Here is a 19,956-nt window from a genome sequence, read left to right on the forward strand (position 1 = left end):
TTGCCGTTTATACCAAACGTTTTAGAGAAATTATTAATAATCAATTGATGAAGTATCTGGAGGAAAATAATTTACTACACCCATCTGAAACTGGCCATGGACTTGCGCGCACTACTGGGACTGCACTGCTCAGAGTTCCAGAATAGCTTTGCCACAATGTGGACTTGGGAGGGTCAGCAGCTTTGATTTTTATTAGACCTAAGTGCTGCTTTGACACAGTATGCCATAAGGTTTTGTTGAACAGACTGAGTGAGATTGGTATTCAGGGCAATGCTCTTCCCTGGTTTATGTCTTTTTTTGAATGATTGTTCCTTCTAAGTGATATCCCCCACCCTTCTCCTCCACCAAGCGCTAAATGGAGTTTAGGATCCCCCAAGGTTCTACATTAAGCCCTACATTTTTTAACATCTATGTTCGCCCATTAGCGGACATTATACAATCTTTTGGTCTGTCTTTGGTGGCATTAGCTGATGACACTCAATTGATGCTGATATTGTCGTCACATGAGGAGGGAATTAGCTTCAGGAATTTTATGAGAGCAGTGGCACAATGGATGAACTGGAACTATCTGAAGCTAAATGCTAGTAAATAACTATGGTCAAACACTCACTGAGAAGGTGGTCTCTCTTGTGGCCTAAGGTACTGGATCAGCCTCTGGCTCCTAAACCAGCAGTCAAAAATTTGGGAATCAGGGTTGACAAAAAGTTGTCTTTTGAACCACAATGAAAAATACTGATATCTTTTTGTTTTGATTTGCTAAGAAGCCTGCGGAAAATCTTAGGCTTGTTCTGTTCAGAGGACAATTGTGCAGGCCTTAATCATTTTGTGCCTAGATTACCATTACATCTTGTATCTGGCCTTCACTAAGTATTATAGAAGAGACTGCAGATTATTCAAAATGCTCCTGCAAGACCCTTATGTCACCTACTGAAAACCCACTCGCTATAAAATCAGCTGTAAAATCTACATTGACTCCCTCTGGACAAGCTAATTCAATGTAAGGCTTTTTGTGTGAATCGTTCTCTTAACAACTTGAGTGTGCCTATTCCCGCTTCGCTGCTTCAGCCTCACCGTCCCTTGAGGGACCTAAAATCATCAGAACGTAATCTGGCCATGATACTGTGTTTTTTAATTTAGCCAGGCAGGAAGCTCTTTTCATGTTTTCTAGCCTACGGAATAAACTACCGACCAACCAGTGTAGCAATGCTAATTATCTTAGTTTCAGGAAGCATCTTAAAACCTGGCTGTTCTAAGTTGCTGGGACATGAGTGTTTCTTCTTGCTATATACATTAGTTGCACTAGGAAGCCCTCTTCTAGAGCAGCCAATTGCGTTAATAATTTGTGCAGCATAACCTACTGCTGAAGCATTATCTTTCTTTCCAAGAATCAATGGCACATGAGGTAAACCGATCTTTGGACCCAGCATAATGTAAAACCAAACAATAAAATTTTAACTTAAACCAATTAAGTTTCACAGGGGCATATTTATACTCTGGTTGAGCCGGATTTGCATCATTTTTTTTAACGCAAATCCGGTGCAAACTTAACTCCATATTTATACTTTGCCGCTAGACACATCTAGCGCCAAAATATTGGAGCTAAAGAAATTTTTTGCCTGCGGAAAGCTAACTTGCGCCAATGAGATGCAAGGTATGCGTTCCCGGGCAAAAAAAGACTCAATGGCCCCGGCGCCTTATTTAGCCTCCCGTGCAAAAATCACACACGGGAGGGCCTAAATAATGGCTCTAAGCTTGCTTAGCACCATTATTTAACACTTGGGTCAGGGCAGGCGTTAGGGGACCTGTGGGCCGAGTTCCATGGTGGAACACCATGGAATAAGCCTACAGGTGCCCTCTCCAAGCCCCAGGGACAGCCCCACCCACACCAGAGGAACAGCAGAGGATAGGGGACCCCATCACAGGTAGGCAGAGGTAAGCAGAGGTAAGCAAATTATTGTATTTTTTAAAGTGCCATGGGGGGCCTAACTTGGGCCCCTCTCCATGGCACTGTGCCCAATGGCCATGTCCAGTGGACTCACGTCCAGTAGGCATGGCCATTGGGCTGGGGGGCATGCCTCCTGTCTTTACTTAGACAGGAGTCATGTCCATGTGGGTTTTGCGTCTAACAATGGCGCTAGTCAGGTTAGACTCATTATTTCGACTCTAACCTGACTAGCGCCATTCTTTCACACACAACCTCCAGTTTTCCCTACGCCTCCCCTACCCGGTTAGCATCATGTATTTTGACGCTAACCAGGCCTTAGCGCCGGCTTGCGCCTTTCCTTAATTATGGCGCCCAGGTGGTGTCCGGGAATGGCGTTAGCCAGCGCTATACTTTTTGGCGCAAACCTTCGCTAATGCTGGTTTGCATCAAAAAATATGAATATGGGTCTCAATTCGTAAACAAAGTCAAGGGTTTTTCCTACAAACTTAAGCTCGAAGTCATCTAGACAACCCTCAAAACGAACTTATAAAGATACAGTAACACCAAGGACTAAACAAGGCAACAAAATAAGTTCAGACAAACTAACATTAGGAGAACTAGGCATTTAACAAAGACAATACAGAACATCAGTGAAATAATATGATGGATTGAAAACAAGCGCTGCTCAGTTTTAATAAGCATTAGGGTAATTCAAATCCTCAAAGTTCAGCTAGTTTGGGCAAAGGAAAACCCCACTGATTAGCCAATCAGGGTATAACACATGCAGGATGGAACACATATAGGCAAAAGACGAAAAGACAAAATAAATTTGGAAAAATGTCAGGCAACAGGTTATTAACTAAGATGGGAAAAAAATAAAAAGGGAAAGCTTCAGCATGTCAGAAGCTCAGTCAAGAGTCTTCTTATTTGAGTTAGGGAGAAATCCTCAAGTCTCAGCAAACCATTTCAAAGGGGCAAGGGCAGGAAGGCCAATACCTCTCAGAGTCCAAGGGATTCAGCAGAAAACATAACATGGGGCCGACAGCTGGGAAAGGAAAGCTCTTCTCCTGCGTCGGATCTTCTTCTCCTGGTTCTGACCAAAATCCAGTCAGTCATCAGTATATTAAAGTTCATAGGGCAAGATGATTCACCAGTGCATTAGTCCACCTGGTGTTGAAGGGGCAACATCTGATCGAAACTGATCATGCGACTCTAACTTTAAACATCAGTATGGTTTCCCAGGTTTGTCATGAGACGGTGTCCTTCTGTACTCTTCCACGCAAGATCAAACAAACGTTTAAACTGTCTGTCCACAGTCAAGGCTTTCCTTCCTCAAGGACGTTTTCTCACATTATCTATGTGTAGAACAATAGACATCTACTATAAAGCTAGCCTTCTCATGGGAATGAAATCTGTAAGGAAGGTACACGTTAGTAAGATGACTTGACATTTTCTGCGCAGTCAGGAATACAGGGCCTAGCGGGCTTCACTTAGACTAATGCAAATTAATTAAAACAGCACATAAATACATTCAAACAAAACACATTTTCATATGCAAACTATACATTTAGCATTAATAAATCATCATTAGCATTCATGTTACAGTAACTTTAAAACAAAATAACTTTCTCAATACATTTCAGATAGTGTGGCGCAGAACTGCATTCTCTATTTTTGTATATGAATTTAAAACACATAATATTCTGAATTCAATATTGTTTCAAAGGGACTATTAGTTTAGACTCTAAAATATACTATAATGACAGATTAATTCTTCCAACATGTAATTTAATCTCAATACCCCCAACATTTCAGTGATTAGTCAAAGTTGAAGGCACACTAACATGGCTTCTCAGTGCATCACTTTACAATCAAACTACTAGCACCTTGATTAACATAAGGCATAAACTGCGATGTCAAGATGATCATTGTGACATGAGTAATAGTACTAAAATTTCCGCTACTTCACTAACATACATGTGGAGACACTGCAGACTCATATACACACTGGAATATAATCAAGATGCTGCAGGGGAATGCAACTACAGGTGGCAGAACTTTATACTTGATTGTGGATGCCTAGAATGTGGGCAAACTTGCTGATAAGATCATTTCAAAGGCCTCTAAAATCACTCATCTTACAAGTGGTACACTGCAGAAAGTTCTCTCTGAGGGGTGGTGTGTCTTCTGCAAGCCTGCACATAGCTCCAGCATCATTTGTCCTTCAGAGCTGGTATTTAATCGCTGCATTCAAACAGACCCTTTAATAGCCGGATGAAAACATATTGTCATCATATCCCAATGAAGTGGGAAGACACTTACAAAAAGAAGATAAGGAGATGTCCTGATCCCAGAAGGCAAGCAAGACTGTCTCACAAGAGTGGAGATGATACTGTTCCGGTGAGGTTGTCCTAACCTTAAAAAATTTCTCTCAATATGACCTGCACCTCCTCAAAGTCAGCACAGCCCCGGGAATCCCTGCCCACTGCCGAATGTGAAGGCAAGATGATCATCACAATAGACATGATAAGTGCATCTAATTTCTTGTGTTTCAAAAGAAGGCCACTTTACTGCAGCCAAGGAACAAGACAGCAGCAGGAGTAAGCTGGTCAAAGTGGATGCTTGTTCGGAATGGTTTACCAGAATCTCCTCAAATGCTGGTGTTCCACTAATTTTCAATGTTCTGTGAGATTCATAATGGAAAATGACTTTGTGAAGTATATGTGAAACTGACAACACTTCTAAGTCTGGGGCAGATGTAGCATCATCAAGTATGATTTATAATGTTCTTCCAAAGCGATGGCACAGCAAAGAATCTTTCTTGGCTGGAGAAGAAGCAGTGGCAGTCTGAAGGCGTATCCTAGGAAAGAACGTCTTGAGGTGAGGTTATTTTAGTTTTTTACACAGCCACACTATCAGGCCCTAGGCTTGATGCCTGTGCCCTTTTACCTAGTTACATTTCACTTGTATTCCTTTTATTGTTTTAGCAAAGCTTAATTTTAGTGGAGATGTTTTTATTCATTTTATCAGTTGTCCTTCCTTGCTACCAAATACCAAAAAAAGTACATAAAATGGGCCATCAACGTGTAGGAATACACATTGCAGGAAACACCTTGGCTGATGAAGCAGCCAAGTCAGCAGTAGCCACATCTTCTGTTGCTGCAATTACTCATTCCAAGACGAGGTTGGATGATAAAACATTGGCTGCTGTGAAAGCTTCGGCTGACAGCAAGCCCTTGCCAAAGGCATATCCTGCCAAATATTCCTACCATCCCAGCGCCCCAAATGGTGCATTGGTAACAATACCAGGGGTGGGTGATCATGTAATCCTCAACCAAAATCAAAGATTAGACCTCATAAAAGCAGTGCATGAAGGGGTTGCTTCTGCCCAAGCAGGTGTGGCAGCTAAAATTATGTTATTGCAAAAACACTATTGGTGGCCAGGTCTATAGAAACAGGCCAAAAAGTATGTCCTTTGTTGTGACATCTGTCAACAAATAAAATAATCCACCGCAGACACCCCTCCTAATTTCCAACAAAACATTATAATGTGTGTACCTAGACCATTGGGGTCTCCTAACATCTGATGGTGCATATACATACATCTTAGTCGCTGCTGAGTCTTGCTCCAGATTTCTGTGGGTATGGCCACAATAATCAGCTGGCGCTCAAACTGTTAATAAAGATGTGCATATCTTCATCGGGACATATGCAGCTGTGGCTTTCCGTTCAGACCAGGGTCCCATCTTTGGCTCCAGGTCATTCAGGGACACTATGGTGACAAGGGGGTCCAACTACATTTCCTGTCTCCATATCGTCCCGAGCGAAATGCTACTGTGGAGCAGAAGAACTGAGACTTAACGCAATCCTTAACAGCTAGAATATTAGGTTCAGGTCGTAGTTGGCTTTACCACCTGTATGGAGTCCAGAGAGCCCTTAATAATCTGTCCAGAAGGTCCTCAGGAGTGCGTACCCATTAAGACATTCTGTTTGCCATACCTATGTATGTCCCAGATCTTGATGGCCCTGGCACAGTGATGGCAGACACACCTTTTGACATAAATGAACGTGTCACTGCCTTGCAGGAATTACAACAGTTCTGTGATGACATCTCATCTACATATACCACCACCTTTGGAATGAGGGATTCACCAACTATGTCTACCAGCTGGATTCCAAAAGTTGGGGATCTATTGCGTGAACAGATTGTGGTAAAAAAAGGAATTTGGCCCTGCATATTGAGCACCGGTTCCAGTCATAGGAATACACGGTACCAGAACTGTTATCCTACCACAGCTGCCTTGTTCCAAAGAAAACTGCTTTGTTTCAATTGACGATGTCAAGTTACAGCATGTGGCCAGTCTTACACAGTAGACCAAGAGGAATCCTGAGCAGTTTCCGAACCCCTCTCACTGCCAGTCAGGATGTGCCTCTTCAAAATTTAACCAACAGTAATGAGGCTTTCCTGTGCCTCGGTAGGGTTGAAAATGAGCTTTCATTAGTACCGATACCTACATCTTTGACAAGAAATATCAAAAGTTCTAAGTTGTATTACTCAAATTCAACACAAACGGATGCAATTGTTTACTACAAACCACCATGGGACACATCTGCCAGTTCTCCTTCTCCAACACCTGCTACAGTGTTTGCACAAACTGTTTCTGGATATTTTGCCGATATCAATAATTATTTTCCAGATTCTTCAGCATCTTCATCTGTACCTGTATCATGAGCACGTAAGTTATTAAATTGGCTTTAACTAACTATCTGATTCATCCACTGAATTATCTATGGGTATTGTTAACTGTGCTTGCTTTCCTCCTCTGGATTGATTTTGTCATTGTTTTCTTTTTACTGATACATGGTCATTACCTTCCTAAACACTCTGCTGTGGAACTGGTGGATGAGGTTTTGATGCCTAACATAAGGCCCGAAGAGACTTGTCCCTAGAGAACATTTCAGTTATACTGATTCCTGATGGGATTGTTTGAGATAAAGTATAATTTGATATACTCGGGCTGATGGAAATGATTTAAATTCCATATGTATTTAACGTTTCAATTAATATTATAATAACACCTGATGTGGTTTCTAATGATTGGAAGGTGATTCTATGCACAATGGGAACACTGTCCAACTCCACCAATAGGGAGTTCTAAAACTCATGATGTCATAAATGCTGAGTCCTATTATTTCAAATTGCCTCCTATGAAATTGCAGAATGTCCTGTTAACAGATACCAAATTGATCTATTCTGATTCCTTTATTTCCCAGTTGGCTGTTGAAGGCTATGATTATTTGTTGAAGTTGATTGACTTCAAAAGTGTGTGGGGAACTACAAATTGGCAAATACAGGGACATAAAGATTTGCTTAGAGCATGCCTTATTCTGTTGCAAATTATATTTTTTAATGAAACTGTACAATAAACACGTTGTTTATCCTTAGCAAAAATTAAGGAATTGAGGCCCGTATTTATACTTTTTGACGCTAAACTGCGCTAACGCAGTTTAGCGTCAACATTTTTTGCGCCGGCTAACGCCATTCTGAAGCGCCATGCGGGCGCCGTATTTATTGAATGGCGTTAGCCGGCGCAAGCAGACCGGCGCTGCCTGGTGTGCGTGGAAAAAAACCACGTACACCAGGCAGCGCCGGCGTAGGGAAAAATGGCGTTAGGGCGTCTTAAAAATGGTGCAAGTCAGGTTGACGCTAAAAAATCGCCTCCACCCGATTTGCGCCATTTTTAACGACGCCCAGACGCCATTTACATGACTCCTGTCTTAGTAAAGACAGGAGTCATGCCCCCTTGCCCAATGGCCATGCGCAGGGGACTTCTGTCCCCTGGGCATGGTCATTGGGCATTGTGGCATGTAGGGGGGCACAAATCAGGCCCCCCTATGCCACAAAAAAAATATAAAAATAAAAATATTTATACTTACCTAAACTTACCTGAATGTCCCTGGGGTGGGTCCCTCCATCCTTGGGTGTCCTCCTGGGGTGGGCAAGGGTGGCAGGGGGGGTCCCTGGGGGCATGGGAGGGCAGCTGTGGGCTCATTTTGAGCCCACAGGTCCCTTAACGCCTGCCCTGACCCAGGCGTTAAAAAGCGGCGCAAATGCGGGTTTTTTTGACCCGCCCACTCCCGGGCGTGATTTTTGCCAGGGAGTATAAATACGACGCATTTGCGTCGCAGTCATTTTTTTGGATGGGAACGCCTACCTTGCATCTCATTAACGCAAGGAAGGCGTTCACGCAAAAAAATGACGCTCTTTCCTCATACTTTGGCGCTAGACGCGTCTAACGCCAAAGTATAAATATGGCGTTGGTTTTGCGCCGAATTTGCGTCGAAAAAAACTACGCTAATTCGGCGCAAACGGAGTATAAATATGCCCCTGAATGTGCCCAGTATTCCCTCACCAACTAAATTTAGCAAATGGCAAAAGATTTTAAACGCCACTGGAGAACAGATCAACGGGTGGGTCCAAACTGGAACATTTAATTCAACACTTTCAGGTCCAAACGGGTGGTTATTATGACCAGTGGACACAAATGGTTGTCATGCGCGTTTTATAAACTCCACAGGGGTTTTTAGAGTGAGCCGACCTGACCATTGTTACATATCATCATAACACTCTGATATCGTCACTACATATAGCGTGGGAAAACTATGTCAACTATGGTTGAAGCCCTCCACATTAACAGCTGATAAAGAACACCTTAGTCTCCTGTCATAAAACACTGATTTGCAAGATTTCTTGAAAACCACGCACAAAGCGCATCTTATATGCAATATATAATGAAATATGGAAACTTTCACAGAAAGAAGCCGGTTGAGGCAAATAGATCAGGAAAATATGCAGAAAGCTGCAGCCGTTGTAGATAATGGAGTGAACACCTTGTCCAACTACATATACACACTTAACAACATTGTTTCATCTGCAATTCCCATCATACAAAATGACATGTCATTTTTATAACATGGACAGAGTAGGCTTAGGTCCATTATGCAGTTAGGTTGAACGTTACAAGTTTTGAAAAGTGGTCCCGTACCCTGCCAACAAGTCAGCTCCAGGGATTTGTTTGCCGCATTTAATTTGATGCAACAACAACATATAATGGCTAAGAAAGAAGCAACGTACGTTCTGTTAAACATTGAAAAGTTAGAAAAGTTGCCTTTCACTGTGCAGTTTGGTTATTACAATGGGTTATTAATCATTTCAGCACGTCAGTTCACTTTATATTTGAAGCACATTCCTCTATGCAAATTTCAAAAGCTAGGAGACAGTTACATCTTTGAGGTGTGGGAGCTACCCTTCACATACAAATGTTTCAATGCAATGAAAGAGATCTTTCTCAGCAGGAGAGAATGGAAGACTTCTGTAAGTCATTCAATGATTTGTAAACAGCTGTCCTTGCACAAAGCATGTAATGCTTCAGCTGCCAATTTAGCTTATCTGAAAGATGTTCCTGTTCCTTTGATTCATCCGGAGTTCCAGGTGCTCTCAAATGGGAGTTACGTGATGCTGAACAAAGTCAGCTGTTGCATAATGTGAGCTGGAATTGCCTAAGTAGTTTCAGTCTCCCAAATGGTTACATGTTGCGGAAATGTGCTCCCCCATGCGTGAGATAAAAGTAGCAGAAATTTGGCCTCATATTGTTATTTCTATTGTAAATTTTGATAAGCTGAGCAGACTAAAGGCTCTTTTGTTTCAGAAACACATGGTGCTTACATCTGCCCGCAAGACCTTTGCCCTCCAAATGGCAAGGTCATCCGCATAAAAACAGTCCCTTTTAAATACTAATTTTCCAAGACATTTCAGTGTGCTCATAGGTCGAAATTGGAGCTTGTATTTTGATGTTTGAGGTGCCCGTTCGACCATGCACGAGAAGTGTATCTTACCATGCAGAGCACAGATCCTTTGGATGCTGGTCTGTTGGTGTTCTCGATGAGGGTTCATTACCAGACATGCATATTAAGATTGTGATTGCTACAGGAAGCTTGCTATGAGCCACCATTTGTGGATCACGTGGCTCTTGGTGCTACAACACTGGGCACTACACAGGATGCTGCCGCCTTAGCCAGAGCTATGGCAGAGGCAACGAAACTCAACGAACTGGTTCCTTTACCTTCTGCCGAAGTGGGTGGTCTTACCTGGATTCAGTAACAGTTGATGACATTGGTGATTTTCTAAAAGACCATGATAATTGTTGATTTGCTGACATTTGGCCTCAATTGATGTTTGAGTTTTGCAGAAATTTTAAATTGACCTTTATTAATTTGGATTATATTTTGGTCTGTTTTGCTTGTCAACATGGACATTACATCTCATTCACTATATTTTATCTTGCTTTTAGTGATTAATGTATCATAGGTGATTTTAGTATGGGTTTTATTATAGACCTCTACACCTTTGAACCGACAATGGGGAGGGTGTTGTGAGGTTATTTTAGCTTTTTACCCAGGCACATTATTTAGCTCTGGGCTTGAGGCTTGTGCCCCTTTACCTAGTTACATTTCATAATGTTTTATTTGTTTTACCAAAGTTTAATTTTAGTGGAGATATTTTGTATTACTTTTATCAGTTGTCCTTCCTTCCAGAATCTGTTGTTCATTTTCTTTGAACAATATTTTCATCCTGTGCTCAACTCAAAGCTGTCCTCAATGTTTTCCGGGTATTGCCAGTCCAAAGGGTACATTATCTACCCTACACAGACAAATATGTGTTGTCATGTCAGGGCAGTTCTTAGAACAACAGATATGTTATTATAAAACATCATGCTGCCCACACCATCCAAGAGGGGACATTCCAGCCAATTTTGCGTCTTATGCTGCACGTCATCGCCATTTCTGCGAAACCTTTTAGTTCCTCTTCATCTACGAGGGAGGACTCTAAGCAGTCTAACAGACCTCTTCTTTACCTCTGCACAGGTATGGGGGTTGGGCTTCCTTCCCGGGACCAGAATGGCAGATCAGGGCTACCATGGCTACTTGCTTTCATGTAGAAAATTAGTAGTGTAGGCAGGAATCTTAGGCACAATATTGTGACTATGTGGTGGGTCTCTTCTTGTGTTTCACTCTTTTACCGTTGTAATAATGCTGTGTTTCATTATCCTCATACTCACCATTCATGCCTTTTTTTCATAGAACGCAGTTGCTTCAATAAAACCTATTGAACCAAGATTCTGCTTCTGCCTTGTCTTTGAATGTATGAGACTTGTGTTACTGAGAGACAGGAGTACAATCTGTTCCACCACGGCTTCCCTGAGGAGTCTGAGTGTCATGCGATACATTGCCACAAATCACTTCTAGCTCTGTTATGTTTGAGGTGCTGCTAGCTAGCCGGTAAGGGTTAGGCTGACAGCTGTCACACGGCATTGGGATAAGACTCAGTTCCCTACACTCAGTGGTGCTGCCGCCAAAATCCAGCAGACTTGTTACAATAACCAGAGCCTACGACAGTCTTTGAGCTTTCCTGGGGCTCAATTTATCTGTATTCTTTTAAAAAGAGTTCAGGAGTAGGTACCTGAATGGGCCTTCCAGATGGGTTCTTCTGCTGCATTAATGACACCAAAGACTAGACAACACACTACTTAAATAATACTTTGCTAATCATGCTGCAATTATTTTTTGGGAGCGCCCTAATGACTTTAAAGCGATTCTTTGCCACAGTTAGACACCACAATCGCACGAAGGGCAGCTTCTTTTAACCTTTGTGCAGGGCTTGTCGGTGAGTGTGATTGGCTTCCTAGCCATTTAACCATGATCTACGACTGGGTAAAATGGGATAGCCGCCAGAATCTCCCACAGAAGATTGCTCTCTATATCTTAATCCGTGAGACATATTCTCTTCTCCACCTTTGACGAGTGTAGCTACTCATGCATTGTATTTCATTTTATTGTGGTTAGCTGTGAAAAGCGCAAAATGCTCCTGGCATATTTTGGGTAGCAGGTGTACTACCACCAGGGCTTTGTGTGAGGAACCCACTGAGCCTCAGTTGTGGCTGAGACTTACTGCCTAACTGGGGGTAGAGGTGTCCATGATCTTTGCATGCATTTGGGCCCATTGCACCCTTACTAAGCTGCTAGGGATTGTAATGAAATATGTATAATATTTACCATTCCCAATCAATATCCAGAAGTGTGCTTCCTCTTCTACGATGCACATATTAAATACGGCCACAAATGTAAGGGTGTTACCATCTAAGTTTTAGAGTTTGTCCTTTGAAAGGACACTAGTTGTGAATTGCTAAAATATATATTTTTTAAAAACACTAGTTTTATCTTAAACACCAAGGCCCATATTTATAAAGCCTCTGTGTTATCCTTGTGCCAGGTATGGCGACTCAAGGACAACGTGAAGACTTCAGTAATATTTACAAATCCATGCAAGGTCCGATTTTTGTGGTCTTGTAAGGAAATGTAATGCAGGGCAGCTGCTTGCGCTGTGTTACATTACATTTCAGCTTGGGAGGCATTTAATTTGCAGAGCATGGGTGCTCCCATGCATCTGCCATGGATCATGGCGCATTCCCAGATTTACAAAGACTTGTAAACCTGGGGATGCTTCAAAATGCTATGCCCTCCTAAGTGAGGAATAAGGAGAAAAATATATTTATTTCTTCTTATTTTCTCTTTCTCCATGTGCTGCATTCTGCAGCACACACAGAAAGAGAACAATGCCTCTGAAGATTGTTTTTTTGTGGAGGAAGGTGCCTCTTCCTGAACTATAACAAACGTGGCTGTAACGCAGGGTTTGCACCATGGTGCAAGGGGACCTGCGTTGACACTAGGCGGCAAAGAGTGTGCCAGCACAAGGAGAGACTAGAAATGTTCCTTATCTTTGTAAATATGGTGCAGTTCTGCCCCTTCACGCAATGCAGCAACATTGCTTGCTGCCCTTCGTCGCATGAAAGTTTAGTATATGTGCCTCTAAATATTTTTGCACATTTGGAGCCTGTCTATCATACTTCGTGTGGCAACACATGTTATAATAATGACTTACAAATCTGCAGTGCTTTCTCTCGTAGGCTGGGAACTCGTAGCACTATAAATACAGAGGGCACAATTTCCCATTGAGCCAAGCAGGATTCAAATCTGTCACCGGTTACACATGCAGATGTCAGCAGTTATTGCATTAAACTGAGGATTAATAACGTAAAATAATCCATTCCTCTGCCATTACTTTAACTTGCATTTGTTTTTTTATTTAAGGTTTAGTTGTTTCATGCACTTCTCTGGTGGTGAATGACCAACAAAATACTTACAGAATAGTTTGTTCTTTTGTCTTTGGCCCCGTCCCCACACTCACCGCCCCGCCCCTATTGTACTCGCTCGCAGGTCACATACTTTGTCAATGCACCTCAACCTCTGACCAAACTACATTTGGAAAGGAGATTTGTGAAAAAGAAAAAGGAAGTGAGAAAACATGACCTCGCTGCCTCACTGCTGCTACTCTGAAAACATAGACTCCTCCATTCGTTTGTTCTTTGAAAAAATAGAAAGTACACGCTCTGGCACAACGTGTTTAGAACATTTAGGTGACTCCTTGGTGAAGCAGTGTATCTCTTTCTGCCGCAACGAACATCCGTAAACTACGTTTTTTTCCGTTTCTGAATCAGGAAGTTTAAGAGGGAGTTTTTTTTTCTACTCCTCCCTCTCTCCATCTGCTGAGTATAAAATAACTCCAGTCAGGAAGTGTGACGCTCTCCCGCCGGCTGGGTCCGAACACGGCAGACTGGACCGAGAAGCGACGCGGCACCTGAGCCCTGCTCCGGGTAACTGCCACCTCAGGGCAGGGCCACCTATCAGAACCGGGGATACTCACTCCCTAAATTCAGCAGCACCTGCCTGCCTGGTATTATAACGCTTTGTGACAGGTGAACATACGAAAACAAGGAAGCTGGAATGAAGGATCGTTTATTTTCTGTTCGAGCTTACACTGAGATGATAAGACGACCAAAGCTTTCAAGTGTCTGTCTTGATAAACGTGAGGAGCTATTTTTATACACATTTAGAATAGTTTCAAAGCTGTGCTTGATAAATTCTGATTGGTTGGTCCTTGAGCCCACTTTGAAGCATATTGACTAGCGGCGGGAATATTGGCAAGGTCACCATGGAGTACTGCCAGATGTGGAGGTCATGGGTAGAACCCATCGTGGCTGGGGCCCAGCTGGCCAGTTCTTTCTATGACACCGGGCTGCTGCTAGTGGTCAAGAACTATTTCAATCACTCCACCTCGTCTGCAATGGCTCCTACTGATAAAGAGCAGCAGATAGCCATCTCCAACTTCTATATCATCAACAACCTGCTTTTTGGCCTCTGCCCCTTGGCAACTGCCTACGTCCTTGCTTGGCTTGGGGACAGGAAGCACCACAAGATCACCATCTGTGTGCCCCTGTTTGGCTACCTCGTATCCCGTTTGTTCCTCCTTCTTGTGATACTTCTGGACTGGCCAATAGAGGTGATGTATGGCTCTGCTGCACTGAACGGTCTCACTGGAGGCTTCACCACTTACTGGGCTGGCATCATGGCACTGGGGTCACTCAACTCTTCTGAGAGAGGGCGTTCTCGCCGGCTCATCATCATCGAGCTCACCTATGGCTTGGCCGGTTTCATTGGTAGCTTGGCATCCGGACACATCTTTGTTCATTTCAACGTGAGCTATCACCATGGCACAGTGCTGGTGTCCTGCAGCCTCACGTTTTATTTATTCTGTGTCATATACAGCATTTTTGTTCTCAAGGTTCCCAGAGGAGGAGGTGGGGGCAATGGGAACAGTGCACCTAACTTGGCCAGTGGTGGAATCAGCAGGAGACAGTGGGTGGAGCAAACAGAAAGAACAAAGCTGTTGGATGGCGGCCCAGAGCAATCCTCATCGTTGATCCGGGATGAGAGACAACGCATGGGACCACCATCCAAGGCCATAATTGCACTGTTTTTCACCAGCGCTGTCCTCTATGATCTGGCCGTGGTCGGGGCTGTGGATGTACTGCCCCTCTTCCTGATAAAAAAGCCGTTAGAGTGGGGGGCAGTCTATATTGGCTACAGCAATGCCGCAGGGTACATGATCTTCATCACCAGCTTCTTAGGCGTCTTCATCTTCTCCAGATATTTCAGAGACACCACTATGATTATGATCGGGATGGCGTCCTTCAGCGCCGGTATTTTCATCATGGCATATGTTAGGTGGACCTTTCTCTATTTTATTGGTGAGTAAAGTTTTCCGAAACTGTGTCAGAGATAGATCATTTTTGGTGCTACTGCATCCTACTATTGTAGTCTGCTTGGACTACACAATGACTTGATTGGTTTGTTTATAATTATCAAAGATCTATGTAATCCTTATTGTGTTTGGCATTCTTACTACTGCTAAAAGCACCTAGAAGCAATTAACTGATATAGGGTGAGCTATACAAACAACATAATTAGAAGTAAGGTGGCAGAACTTGTCATTTCTGCTGAAAAATAAAATATTCAGTTATTCTGTTTAAGAGAAAACTAGGGATGGAAAATGTCTTCTAGAGCATGTGTATAAATTCTTACACAGATTTTACATGGTTATTGTTCTGAAAAAAGATTGTGCTTTTTTGAATGTTTTCATTCATTTCTATGTACAGGTTTTTGACATTCTATTTTAGCCCATTTCCGAGGCTTCATATTCGAGAAATAGCTTTTCTGAGCACATTTTGCAGTTTTATACACAGGTTGACGTTTAACACCAACTCATTCATAACATCATCCTGGACAGAATTTAGAAGGTTTGGGCTGGAGAAATGTTTTGAGGCTCCAACGAAGCACAATTTATGAAGAAATGCTTGGCGGGTGTCAGAGTGAGCGATTTTGGAGGATAATTACGTAGGTTTTGTATCGCCTTTGTGCCTAGCAAGGTGGTGCACGGGTACGCAAAACCTAGGTCGGATTTATCAAGCCAATCAAGGCCACCTTGAGTTTTCCTGCATGGCTTGATAAATTCAGAGTTATGCAACACAGGTCAAATCGCTGCATTGTTTACTCTGCTCCAGGGAGGCATTCCATGGGTGAAGCCAGTGCTTAATTTGTGCTTGTTGTTTCCGGTGCGGAGCACCAACACTTATTTTTGAGGGACAGCACTTAGTTTTCTGCCTCAAGCATTTACTGCGAGCAAAAGACACATATGGGAAAGACGGAGGAAGAGAAAAATATAAAAGTGCCAAAATGGGAGAAAGCAGAAAGCTGCAAGAGTGAGCTGAAAGGGCAGGGAGTGGCTGTAAATGGATTGAATAGGCCCGAGATGGCTTCAGGACTATGCTGCCCCAGTATTCTGTGCTTGCACATTTAATTACAGCAGCCGCATGTTTAAAAGGAGGACTTTAGGCACTGGCATGTTTTTGTTTACAAATTAAGCACTGGGTGATGCGTGGGTGTCCCCATGCATATACCCATGTATTTTGGCACATTCCCAGATTAACCATTACAGGTTGACCCGGGAATTCTCAAAATGCTACTCCTTCCCAGAGGAGGCATGACTAGGAGAAATATGTTTATTTCTCCTCTCTTTTTCCTTTTTCTATGTGTGCTCCATTTTGCAGCACACATAGAAAAAGAAAAAAACCCCAGATGATTATTTTTTTGCTGCAAGGTGTCCCTTCCTGCACAAAAACTATCCACTCTGCAATGCAGACACCCTTGCACCACGGTGCAAGGGTACCTTTATTGGCGCTAGGGAGCAAATTGTGCGCCAGCACGGGGAAAACACAGGAATACTCCTTATAATGTAAAATATGTTGCATTCTTGCCCTTTTCCTATCACGCAGCGCATAACGGTGGCTTGCAGCGCTACGTGATTTCTTGATAAATGTGCCCTTTCGTGTGCATATCAAAATAAACATTAGAATAATATCTTGCTTCTTTGTGTATTTATGTAGCACTTGCAATCTTGTAGCACTTTAACATGTGTTGTTACTACACAATTCGTTGGTGCTAATCTTAGAAGACTTTGGAAGGATGCTAAGGTGAATGATCCTGCCTGGATTTGAACCAGGTGCTCTGGAGGTTGGCTAGAGACCTCTGCATCTAACGCATTAGCTCTCGCTGCTATCTTACTAAGGTACATAGTCGTCCTTTTAATTCAATCTGTTTTGTATAGTCCAGATGATCCTCCAAAATTTTCATCACAACTAAGTGCTGTTTTCAGTAGGTAACGGTTACATCAGATAATCCTAATTTCACTTGTATGAACAATAAACTACATGGGGCATGGGCCATTCTCCTAAGTCCTGGCCAGATAAGGATCACTATGGTTGGTGCTCGTGTATCTTCTGCCTTGTTGCCACTGCATCCTACAGCTTGTAGTGGGTTAGCTAGGTACTTCCCTTATATCCTTTACTTGCCCGTGGTAGCTTTGGTCAACCATTCACAGCTTGATCTAGAACTGGGTTGGGTTCTAGGTCCAACAATAGTATGACATCAATAAAGACACATAATAAAGCTTAATGTCCGGTTAGTACATTCACCAGATAAGAAGAACCCTTATTAAAGAATTAGAAAAGTAGAGCATTTGAAAATTAACAAAATAAATATTATTATAACTGTCTAGCATTTGTTGGAGTGGAGGTATGATCCCAGAAACACATTTGGACAATTGTTGGTCTTTAGCTAGGCTTTCTTTCCTCAGAATCTTCAAAGTCCCCGGTCAATGTGACTTTGTTGGACTGCTACCAAAGCAGGAGCTGCCGGTGAATTCTCACTCAACATTCTCAATATTTCTGTGAGTCAAACGACTCAGTGGGTGTAGCCTTCTGCCACCGAAGTCTGAGAAAAGTATAACTAGGCCTCCACCCGGAAAAGTCTGGTCTGTGAGCAGTTATTTCTCTGATACATTTTATCAGTGTCCGGTATCACCATAGCTTTCCATAAAGGCATGGGACTGACAGTTTATGTTCAGAGCCAGTTGCTTTAAGCCGTTGGTCGCAATTAAACTCATTTAGTGGCCCTAGAATACTGTGGCATCACTAACTCTCAATCTCGCAATGTGCCAGTCGCTGTCAAATTTCTTAGTGCCCCTGGGGCCAAAAAGTCCTGGAGCTTCTGTAGGAAAAAGTAACTTGTCTTTGGTCCTCTTGTTTCTCTGTCTCATCAACATCGTCTTGGTAAGGTTCCATAATACGATTATCCTTCATAGGTCATCCATGAGTCAAGTTCTACAAGCAGAAGATAACCTCGTTACAGGGTGACCTCGCAAGGCAAACTAAATTTGTGTCACCCAGGGTGTGCTGAAGATTCATTGATCAAAACATACGCAGTATAGACAACATTTTTGAGTTTGCTTATCATCATGTGGATTTGTAAAGTAGGTTAACATTTTGGGATAAGCAACATTTTTTACAGAATTATTTCTCAGTGTATATGTGGAGCCTTGAATGCTTCCACAAACAAGGGTATTAGCAATTAATAACCTGTTAACATAAATTATCTATAATCTGTGAGTCACAAAATAGGTGGATTCCGCAATTTCTACACTTTGTCCAGACAAGATGTGTCAGAACAAGGGGTCTGTCAAATAATTTTTTTCATACCACTGTAAATAGAAGCGAATCATAGGTTTTAGCACTTTTAAATAACCAGATTTCACTCCACAAGCAAATAGAAACAGTGGGAAAGGCAATAGGTCTAGCCTTGGCAAGAGTTCGGTGTTCATTTTTTTCATTTAGTTATTTTTTTGAAAATATATTCAATATGCAAAGAAAATTGCCAAACATAAAACGAATGTAAAAATAAAGGAGTGGGCCAGTAACCCATGTGCACAAGTCCTGCCATTAAGTTGCACTACTTTTTGGGCAGGTGCACATTTGTGATAATCAAAAGACCGTCACTCACATTGCAAGGCAGTCAGTGGATGAAATGGGCTGACCCACTGCCCTATGCTGTATGCTATGGTGGGTGTAAGCAAAATGTGAATGGCACCTCAATAGACTAATTGATGAAGTGCACAGTCTGACAGCCTCTATGTATATGCAAAAAGAAGAGAGAATTCTGGGTAGTTGTCAAGTTTTGGTGGAGAGCAGCTCCAGTAAGGAGCACCCTGCAACACCAACGACTCTCTAGATTTGCTCACCTCAAATGTCTGTTTTTCTAGTACAGTTTTGAAGCATGAAATTAGCACAGTGCTGTCCACCACGAGCTAGAAAGGGACAAAGTATTTTGCCATTTGTACAGCAAACTCTTTAATCATAGGATTATGTCATCCTAGCCGAGCTGTAAAATGACAAAAGCCTTTCACCACCCCAGACACAGTATTGCAGGTTTGAATGGGTATAATACCATCCAAGCCAACCTGAAATAAGCAAAACCAACCCCTGATACTGTTTTGCTATTCGTATAGCTCATCAGGGAGGTTTAGCTTTGTCCATACAGAAGGAAGCACCCAGTAGAAGCCCAAACAAACAGTTTCAGGGTTATAGTGATGCATAAATTGGCTTGTGAGACAATTTGAACATCCTCTAGCCTACATCTACAAATTGTTGGAACTTACTGGTTTCTCATCAATGCAAGTTGTTCACCTATCTTTAGTTAAAATGAAGGGCTGGATGTGGTATTAAAAAGTAAGCCAGGGCACATACAACATGTAAGAATTGTACTATGTGTGAATTGCTGTAAAGGGAGAATAATGTCTCTGTACCAGGAGCACAGAAGCAAGAGCAGTAGTAAAGATGTATTCCAGCTGGTGCTCATTGTTCTTTTATTGAGTATAAGAACACTGAAGTAGACTACACAAGTATCAAATTTGGATACATCATTAATTTGAGACATGATGGATCAGCAATAGCACATATCAGGCATAAGGTGGTAATCAAGAAGAGGTAAAAACGACAAAGCACAAAGTTAAGTGTGACCGACCAGTCATTCCACATGGCCCAACCATTTCCCCGACACTAGATCGTGCTTCGACGGGCATCCTCTAGCCTCAAAAACAGGTTTCTCTTACATTAGGCACCCGTCCACCCCTTATTGTGGCAGCTTAAAGATGAGTTCGTTTTTAAGGAAATGTTTTAACAGTA

General features: G+C 42.4%; 1 protein-coding gene across 1 annotated transcript in view; it reads left to right on the plus strand.

Annotated features, from left to right (window-relative positions):
• The first annotated feature begins 13,622 nt into the window (after nucleotides 1-13,622).
• LOC138299895 (solute carrier family 46 member 2-like) overlaps nucleotides 13,623-19,956 on the plus strand; it is a 140,597-nt gene continuing 134,263 nt past the window's right edge. The window contains exon 1 of the mRNA XM_069238596.1: nucleotides 13,623-15,129. Coding sequence (XP_069094697.1) covers nucleotides 14,034-15,129 — 1,096 coding nt within the window. The 5' untranslated portion in view covers nucleotides 13,623-14,033. The remainder of the gene's footprint in view (nucleotides 15,130-19,956) is intronic.

This window comes from Pleurodeles waltl, chromosome 1_2 (assembly GCF_031143425.1).
Source record: "Pleurodeles waltl isolate 20211129_DDA chromosome 1_2, aPleWal1.hap1.20221129, whole genome shotgun sequence".
NCBI classification, from domain to species: domain Eukaryota; kingdom Metazoa; phylum Chordata; class Amphibia; order Caudata; family Salamandridae; genus Pleurodeles; species Pleurodeles waltl.